General features: G+C 38.1%; 1 protein-coding gene and 1 pseudogene across 1 annotated transcript; both read right to left on the reverse strand.

Moving 5' to 3' along the window:
- Positions 1-3,603: 3,603 nt before the first annotated feature.
- LOC140859259 (uncharacterized) lies at positions 3,604-4,679 on the reverse strand (annotated as a pseudogene).
- Positions 4,680-6,140: 1,461 nt separating this feature from the next.
- LOC140859178 (putative germin-like protein 2-1) lies at positions 6,141-7,103 on the reverse strand. Its single transcript, XM_073260808.1, has 2 exons — positions 6,950-7,103; positions 6,141-6,831 (listed from the first exon to the last, which is right to left on the reverse strand). The coding sequence occupies exons 1-2, from the start codon at positions 7,059-7,061 to the stop codon at positions 6,281-6,283; spliced, it is 663 nt and encodes a 220-aa protein (XP_073116909.1). The 5' UTR covers positions 7,062-7,103; the 3' UTR covers positions 6,141-6,280.
- Positions 7,104-9,872: the final 2,769 nt, after the last annotated feature.

Consider the following 9,872-nt stretch of genomic DNA (forward strand, 5'->3'; position numbering starts at 1 on the left):
CCGTGAGAGGCTGTCCCAAGCATAAACTCCTGGCGGGCTGTCCCAGGCATGAGCTCCTGACCGGCTGATCCACCTGTAAGCCAGTGGAGGCTGTCCCAGGCATAAGCTCCTGACGGGCTGTCCACATGACAAGGCTAGTCCATACCATATATCTCTTTCTTTTCATTTAATCATTATGTATTGATTTCATCAAATCAATTCCGACTTGCATTATGATCAACTCAGATATGTCATATCTATATAATCATGCTATCAATCTCTGATACATATATATTGACATAACATACTCATGCTCAAAATCAAATAACAGTATCTCAGATATAATAAATTCATCGATCTCAAATCCGACAATGCAAAACCAATAATGCAAGACCAACAGTAAAATAGCATATATATAATAGTGATCATGTACAGAGATTCTTACCTTTACCGGTGACTGATCCAAGCACAGAAATCAATGTTCTTCTTTGATTTATGAATTTCTTTAACAAAATATTCCATTCGATATCATTTGCAGACAATCATCTCTTCGTAACCCTGATCAAATATAAAGATCATATTTGGAAAAAATTACCGATAATCGATCCTAATAATACAGATCGAGGATCTCTCTTAGGATTAACCAAAATTAGGACTTACCTAAGTATCTAGATCCTCCACTGATCCATAAGACTTCTAGAGAGAGAAAATCCATGAAGAGAAAAAAAATTATAGAGAGAGAAAGTAGAGAGAGATAGTGGAGAGAGAAACCTTCGCATCCTTTCGATGAGGCACTCATGATCGAGATCATCAGAGGTCCTATCAGGGTGACTTAAAATGAATCAAGTGTTACAATTTCGAATAGGATCAGCTGAGATCAGATCTACCACACGAATTTCGGAGCAATCTCAAATCATCTTATTTTCATCTTCAAGTTTATTCTAGGGTTCATGATGCAATCAGAGAGGAAGAAAAGATCCTAGAGAGACAAAATCCGTAAAGAGAGAGAAAAGTCTAGAGAGAGAATCTAGAGAAAGAAGGTAGAGAGAGGAGAGAGAAAAGAGAGAGAAAGGAGAGAAAAAGGAGAGAGAGAGAAAAATTCTCTCTCTTCTTTTTCTTTTTATTTTATTTTATTTTTATTTTTCTCTTTCTCTTTTTCTTTTCTTTTCTTTTCTTTTCTTTTTCTTTTTCCTTTTTCTTTTCTTTTTCTTTTCTTCTTCTTCTTCCTTCTTCTTTTCTTTCCGCGGCCTCCCTTGGCTGAAACAGGGGAGGACCGTGAGGTCCCCCCCTCGGTGGCTCGGGCTCCGGTGGCTTGGCCGGAGATCCGGTAACGACGGCCGACCGTGCGAAGCCGGTCGGCGATGGGGTTCGGCCGGCGACTCTTTTTTTTTTTTCTTTGAAAAACAGGGAATCTTCTTTGGAAATTTTTTCCAGCAAAATCGATGGCCGGCGGTGTGGTCTTGGGCCAGGAGAGAAAGGGAAGAGGGAGAGGAAGAAGGGAAGGGGCTTACCTCGAGCTCCGGCAGCCGAGAAGAACTCCGGCAATCCTTTCTTCCTGTTCAAACAACTCGCAGCAAAAATCTTGGAAAAATCCCTCTAAACTCTTAATAATCTCTCAAAATCCCGTGATAAAGACCTAAAGGGAGGGAAAAGGGGGTTTTATAGAGGAGGAATCCGTTTTTTTACTCGGATTCCCCTCTCCTTTTCACGGTGGGAAGAAGACTCTCAACGGGAGTCTTCTTCCTCCCGATATCCTTTGTTTTCTCTTTTTTTTTTTTTTATATCTGGGTTATTACACCCTGTAAATGACAAAGTACTTCAAGGTGGGTCAAAGTATGTTAATTTGCAATAAAACTAAACATATATAATTGATGGGACAAAATTCAATAATAACAAATATCAGAGAATAATGCTTTTTTTATTTTTCAAAGCATGCTTTCCATAAAATAATAATACCTTTGATGTTTGGCTACGGCCATTTAATCCAACAGGCATGGGTCAGATAACTGATAATGGTGCCCAAATACCACTATTCTAATCATCGGTGGTACAGTATCGAAACTAATTTTTCAGATTTTAAGTTGAAAGGTCTAACGTATAATCCTCATTGGAGGGGCTAGAATAGATCATAGCCATGCAGAATATGCACAAAAGTAATTTCATAAGTTATCTAGTCACACTTTGTAGAATTATTATTTAGAATAGATTATATATCAAACTAATTTATTTATGGAGCTATCAAAATACATATTTAATTCATATTCAAAAAATAAAACTAACATGCTTGACCACTTAATCAGATAAATGTAAAAATTATTAAATTATTTATAAGTATATCGAGATGCATTACATCGCTTACCTCGCAAATGGTAAGAATCAATATAAGTTTAATCTAGTGACACAGATGTTTCGAGTTCTGGCAATCCAAAACTGCACATGTACGTAGGTTTGTTCAATAATATGTCAATATTTCAAAATAATTTCTAAAATTTTCAAAGATCTGATCAATCTCTAATTTTCTATGGGGGAATGGATACCAATTTTACCTTGCTTCTTATCATAGGGTGGGAGTAGAAGTGACAAAGCCCCTCTGAGGCTAGGCTAGAGATGAAAAGGAGAGAGGTTTTTTGGGAGGGTGAGAATGTATGGGAGACAGAAAGCGCATGACAGGGAGAATCTATGGGAGAAAAATGCAAGAGCGAGAAAGAGATTGGGGAAACAGAAGAAGATAGAGAACAAGAGGCCGCAGGTTGGGTCATACGTGATAAGGTGCAATCACCCCATTCGGCCATCTATTGTTTCCCCCCTTAGCATGGCCTTGCGTGATAAGAATGCATGTCCACTCCCCCACGCCCACCACCACACACACCCCCCAACACCCACCCCCCACCACAACAACCCCCCCCCCCCCCCTTCCTGCTGTTGTCCACATACCACCTAACAGGCGTTACCATCTTGGGATAAAGGCCTGGGCCCAAGTTCGCTGGGTTCGGGCACGAGTGTCACATCCTCCCCCTCCCCTTAACTAAATTTTATCCTCCAAATTTAGCATAACTTAATTATCAATGAATGCACACACAAGCTAACACAACTATAAGTCATCTATCCAAATATCACATTCATCATTGATACTGCTTCTGGCAAACTTTAAAATAACTTAACCCATCATACTTCCATTACACATTCCAGTCTAACTCACAAAATTTCTTCAAGTTCTCTAAATAGTTTTTGACCACAGTATTATTCTACACTAAAACTAAGAAGATCCACAATTTCAACTTTATAATAGAACTCAAACAATACTTCGAGTCTTTCTTCCTAACTTACCTCGAATATACCCCATCATAATTAACCTTTAAGTTTGTTATCATATTCAAAACTATTTCATAACTGAGTGCTATATTATAAACTAAGTTATTCGTAATTTTGGCATTGGACGCATGTGTATCTTGCGAAATTAGTCATAGACACAGCCCTAAGTGTGTGGTCTGCCCTCCTTCCATTGCTTGTGAGAAGATGTTTGAGCTACGTGAGTTTGTGCAGTAGGAATTTGAGCAGCCGAAGGTTGATATGATCAAGTCCTAAACATTGTGGTCTCTAAATTGATTAAGACCCTAAAATATTCTATGGGCACTCGGCTATCTTATGGCCCTGTTAGCCACACTTGAAATAAGTTCCATTTGTTCTCCTGTATTTCTTGCTATTATAGATACTATCACACACAGCACACTTAAGCCTGTCTTGTTGATTAACATTATCATAAAATCCGTGTTTCTCCCGATGAAAATCAGTTGAATATTCAGAACCTTCAGTTGCTCGAAATTTTATAGATCCCCTAAAATTCAATTCATTCTATCCAGCACAAGCCTCAAAATCTCTACCTCTTTTCTTTGGCTTTTCTTCTTCTATATTTTGGGTTTTCTTCCAGATAATTTCAATGCTCTTAGCCTTGTCTACTAGATTATCATCATTTGTTGAGTGCACTATAGCAAGACCCCTTTGAATATATATATCAATCCCTCCTCAAACCTTCTCATCTTGGACTCATCATACGCAACAAGGGTGAGAGCGAATCGGGATAGTTTGTCAAATTCTGTCTCATATTTGTCGACAGCCATTCCTCCTTATGATAAATTAAGGAATTCTCTTTCTAATTCTCTTAGCCGGCTGGCAGAAAAATATTTGGAATAGAAGACGGTGCAAAACCTCTACCATGTAACTGACCCATAGTCGGAAGTTAGAGTGCGCTCCACAGACTTCCACCAATGATGAGCTCTATCCTGAAGCATATAAGTAGCAAATTTGATCTTTTCCTCATCGATACATTCCATAGCTCTAAAGGCTTTTTTCATCTCATCTATCCAAGCCTCAGCCTCCTGAGGATTAGTAATGCCCTTAAAGGCCGGAGGGATAATTTTTTTAGACTTTATTATACTCTTTCGATGATCGGATAGGTCAGAATTCTGTAATAGTGGGTGTAAAGACTACTGAGGTAACTCTCTTTATTGATGCACCAACCCCACAACCTCTTGAATTAATTCAAGCATTCGATCCAAATTTTCAGCTATATTTCTTGGTGGAATTACTGATTGGTACCAGATTGGTTGATTTGTAATCAGCTGATCAACTATCGCTTCTTGTTGAACATCAAGATTCATATTCTGATTTAAATGCTCTTGATCTTGTGGGTTTTTGGCCATCGATTCAGAAGGAACTTCATCCTGAGAACCTCTTATTAAATCACTTATTCTTCGGCTAGGACCATAGTGGAGCACATTCTTGATTTCAATAAAAATAAAATAAGCATCATAATAATATTTGAGACAAAATAATTAACATAAATTATTAACAGGAAAGCATGCACAAACAGAGACATCTCATTACCTAATTTCCATCCAAGACTCAATCTTTCCAATGAACACTAAGGATCCTTGAATCTAGGCTCTTATGTCATTATTTCTCTCATAATTAATCATAAATCCTAGTGATCTTAAGCTTAGACTTTGATACCATTAAATCTGTCACACCTCGAGTGTAACGGATGATGCATGCCTGCAAGACGGACCCCACAGACATGCAAGGCTAGCTACCTAAAAAAATAATCTAACTATTTCATAATAATTTTAAATCAATCACAAAATAACCTTAATTCTTGCAAATTAAGATCTCTTGAATGTTCTTGACAAACTAGCGCACTCTCCCAAATCCATAATCCGAAAAATAGAGAAAGAACACTTTTTCATGTTTAAACTTATTCCAACCCATTTAGCCAAAATTGAACACCAATTTGATAAAATGATCAATAGAACCAAATTTCTCAAATTGGTTTCAAGCTGTTTTTGTAGATGATCAATTCAATTTTGATTTCAATTTGAAGAAATTGATTTAAATCAATTTAATTTAATTGTACCTCAGAATTGACCTGACCCGCTTCTTGCATATCCCTACCATCTCAGATGCATATGCACGTCAACTTTCAAAGCTAAAATTCATTACGACTTCGAGAGAGCTTATGTGTGTGTGGATTAAGAATTATAGTGAATCCAAGTACCTTGCAAATAGATCTTATGATCTTATATTTGGTGCAATGGTGACACAATTGTTCGAATTTCTCACATCAACCTTACTGTTGTGGTCACTTAGTTACATACATAAATTTCCAAGCTTTCTCATGATATGGTTCATGAAACCATGATGAGTAAGCGTAAAATGCATGCTTCACATGAATTTGGATAATATTGGTATCAGGCATGCATTTCATATATGTCCCGTGAGGCTGAGTCCTACAAGACATGTGTCTCTCATGGTGCTACGTCCCCTTATATATCATTCTCGTGAGGAATAGAAGTTTCTTGCTAAGTTAATGTTGGATTTGCGTAATCCAAATAATTTTGTGCTGGATATATATTAAATAGAAAATTTTTTGTGGTGTTGCTTATTAAATAGAAAAACTTTTGGTGTTTTTTTGTTGGATTCATGTGATTCAAGTAGCTCGTGAGGAGGACAAGTTCTATAGGATATGCATCCATTTTTACCTAGCTCAAGCATGCAGCTTGAAAATTTCATTTCTCTTGCTCTTGCATGTGTAAAAATTATAGATATGGCCAAATATAAACTGAGGCTCAAACAAGTGTTTAAAGTTTTAGAAGTTGATGAAATAACTGAAACGATTGAGGAGCGATCATCCACGATATATATTATTGTTTATTCGAACAGATATATAGGTATTGTTTGCTTATTCAAATAGCACAGTATAAATAATTCAGTCCAACTTTTACATCAAGAAATTTGTATGCAGTTTCTAGTTGTTGTTGTCCATCCAGAATTGGGCTTGGAGCCAATCTACAGTCTTCTTGTCCAATTGGAAGGCCTTGGCAAGAACATAATCGGAGATCGGTGGCTTCGCTCCAAAAACTGCATTGGCTATGGTGATGACGCCAGGGTTCTGGCTGCTGAGACCGGCAATAGCAACAGCATTTGTCTTCCCGTAGTTGAATTGGAAATGGATGAGACCTTGAGGAAATACGAACACATCACCCTTGTTAAGGACCTTAGTGAAAAGCTGGTTGGGGTTAGATGTGACAAAGCCGACGTAGAGCGTGCCTTCCAACACTACAAGGATCTCAGTTCCCCTTGGGTGGATGTGAGGAGGGTTGAGACCATAGGGTGCAAAGTCTAGGCGAGCTAGCGAGATGCCAAGGGTGTTGAGCCCAGGAATTTGGTTCACATTGACTTGAGTCACATTAGAACCCAATTTGTTTCCTGTGTCACCGGGCTTGTCAAGGCCAGAGAAGAAGAAATCTTCGGGTTTGGCCATCTTCGGGTCCTTGCAGACAAACCCATTCACGAACACTGCATCAACAATTGCAAGAAGGGTAAGTATAAATGAAGAAATGATAAAAACTACACAGCATGCAGGCTAATTGCATGTGCAGTAACTAATTATAAGATAGCTGTTGAAGAGGAGTACCATCTGATTTACGATCAGCAACACAGAAGTCTTGGAGTTGACTAGGATCAGAAGCAATGGCGTGAGATGAAGCCAGAGCAAGGAGGGCAAGGAAGAGAAAATGGGCAGCCATCTGCTCTCCCTTAGTTTCTAGCTAGCAGAAGAATAGCCAAGGATATGGAGCAAGGTAGTGTGGCCAAATAGCTTGGAGGAATTGGATATATATAGAGGGAGATGTACGTGCCTGTTCAGAGGCTTGAATCAGTCATGCAATTACTTTTTCACTAAAAGAGAGTATTCCCATGTTAGGTGACGGTTTTCTAATGTTTCCCACGTGTTTGTCCTTGTCCAACTTTCATTTAGACAAAGTCGTAGCGTCTAGGCGATAATATGTGTGGATGGAAGACTGTGACAAAGTAGTTTAGAGACAAGAAAACGCGATATTGTTATATCAATCCGTCCACCCATTGGTTAAGGTTTGTCTCGTTCTCTTACAATATTTTCTTTATCAATCAATGGGGATCTTGGTGCAACCAATACCGAGTCGTTAGAGAACTGCAGTCCATGGGCAGGTATGTATATTATATTCAACTAAGATTTTGATATGGTCGCAGTAAGCAATCATCAACCGACCTATTAGCTCACGCTGCTGTGATTGCCAGGGAGAATGACTGCTAGCACTTACGGTTTCCAAGGTAGCAGTTGAAGCCACCAAACTGGCTGAAATAGCCCATGTGATGGCAGGCTTTTGACTGGTAGCTTTTTCTAGGGTGTCCTAATTGAACCCTAACATTTTTTAATTATGATGGGGATCTTCTATTGGTTAAAGCCACTCTTTTTTTTTTTTTTTTCTTTGTTGTTTTTTGGATGATTCACAAAAGCTATTCACATATTATAAGAATTAGTAGTAGTGCGGGTAGTGCCTTACTCCTATCACTTTCACTTCAGGACAAAAAGAAAAAAAGAGATGAGAACTAGTTGGCTTCCACAAGATTGGGGGAATGCAAATTGTTGTCTTATTTTTGGAAGGGTGCTTTGGCAGCCAAGTATTGTTTTTTTATGAATTCTCCTCTATTAATTAGGCGATGTCAGGAACGTCGGATTCTGTAAAGATGGATGGCTGGGTGATGTCCGTCCTTGTTATCTATTTCCTTGATTGTTCTATAAAGTTAGGGGATCAGAATATTTCAATGCATTTGGTTTTTTCCTCTTCTAATGTTTTGATCAGTTCGAATTTGGTATGTTTAAGGCATTTGGATCTGAGGGATTTAGTTGAGTATTAGTTGGGTTCAGTTTTATTAAATTAAAGAGTTGGCTTGGTTCTATTTCTTCTTTTCAGGGTTCTTGTTTTTTTTTTTTGGTAAGGTCTTTTTAGGGTTTTTTGAATGTAAAAGATATATTCAAATAGTAAGATACTCAGCTTGAAGATTCACAAGCTCGATCTCGAGTATGGCTCGATTGATATTTGAGTCGAGTCAAATCAAATTCGAAGTATTACTTCTTTTCATTGAGTTAAACTTAAACTTGAAATATTAAGACTTGATCGATCTTGAGTTTAATTTTGAGTCTCAAACTTGAGCCTTTATTTACTCAATTCGGCTCAGGTCAATTGTACCCCTATATATTTTCAAGAAAAGACATTCAAGAATATTAAGGTTCAATGCAAGGATACAGGTGTTGCTGATTGAAATGCATTCATTGCTCTATTGGCTCTTTCCTTTTAAAAATTTAGGTCTTCCTCTTTGTGAAAGAAGGTTGTTGAAGTGCTGTTGGTTGCCTCTCATTGAAAATTTAATACAAAATTAGCTTCTCAGTAGGGTAAGCTACTCTTTTGGAAGCAAATTACTGCCTTTTAGACTGCCTCTATTTCAAGTTGAGAAATGGGCAAATTATTCTTTTTTGAGAGGATGCATGGATTAACTCTTTTCCTATTTGCTCTCTATTTACTGATTTGTATGATAGAATAGTCAAGAAGTAAGTTGCAGTTAGCCCATATTGGAGCAAGCAGTCTCTTTCTTGAAGGATCAATCTAAGAGGTCCTTTGACTAGGGATGAGACAGCTCACTTTTCTGATCTGTATGATATACTCTCTTTGATTAGGCCATTTGGTCAAGGTGATGTGCCATTGTGGAAGTTGTAATCTTTAGGTTTCTTTTTAGTGGATTTCTTCTACTCTTTCTTAAACAATAGTGGTATTCGATGTCCTTTCCATAAGACTATTTGGAAACCTGCTATTCTAGAGAAGACTAATTTCTTCTTGTTGTTAGCACTTCGCAACAAGCTCCACATTAGAGATGTGCTAGCCAAGAAAGGTTGGCAAGGGAATGTGAGGTGTGCACTATGTGGTAACTCTTCAGAAACTGCAAATCACCTGTTTATTAGATGCCCATTCCAGTGGAGTATCTAATTCTCAATTAAAACTCAAACTTAAGACTAAAGCGATGGCTATCTAGTTTGCAAGATCTTTGGTCAAAATGGAGGCTCAGAAACAATGATGTTGTTTAGTGCATTCAATTGGGGATCAATTGTTAGCAGCTATCTGTAATGAGATTTGGAGAGAGCAAAACTACAGAATATTTTGGAACAGGCCATCCTCTATTCACACCTCTCTTCTAAAGATCCTCATCAACTTTTGAAGCTGAAATGTCTTTCTCCAAAACTGCCTGATGATCATGTATACTGTAGAACAAATTGGCAAGCCTATCTCCTTCCTTGGGTTAAGCTGACTTGGAAAAGATCTGTTGGCTGCCATTGCTGTGATGTATGGAGGTAAAGGAACGAGAGTCAGGATGTTTCTTGGAGTATGTTTGGCAGCGTGGAGGTTTCACCAACTTGCTCAGTCGCTGCTAGTTGATCTATTATTCAGCTCTAAAGGTGGTAAGATTGGCTTCATCCCCTTTCAGTTGCTTTTTCTCTTAACCTATGGTCCAGTCTCTGTGACAGT

This window comes from Elaeis guineensis, chromosome 7 (genome assembly GCF_000442705.2).
Source record: "Elaeis guineensis isolate ETL-2024a chromosome 7, EG11, whole genome shotgun sequence".
Lineage (NCBI taxonomy): Eukaryota > Viridiplantae > Streptophyta > Magnoliopsida > Arecales > Arecaceae > Elaeis > Elaeis guineensis.

What these genes read in the sequence shown, in the direction of transcription:
- LOC140859178 (XM_073260808.1), bottom strand. Translation starts at nt 7,061, where the DNA reads ATGGCTGCCCATTTTCTCTTCCTTGCCCTCCTTGCTCTGGCTTCATCT. An exon ending in TGCTGATCGTAAATCAGATG is followed by an intron (nt 6,832 to 6,949) that starts GTACTCCTCTTC and finishes TTGTTGATGCAG; the next exon opens with TGTTCGTGAATGGGTTTGTC.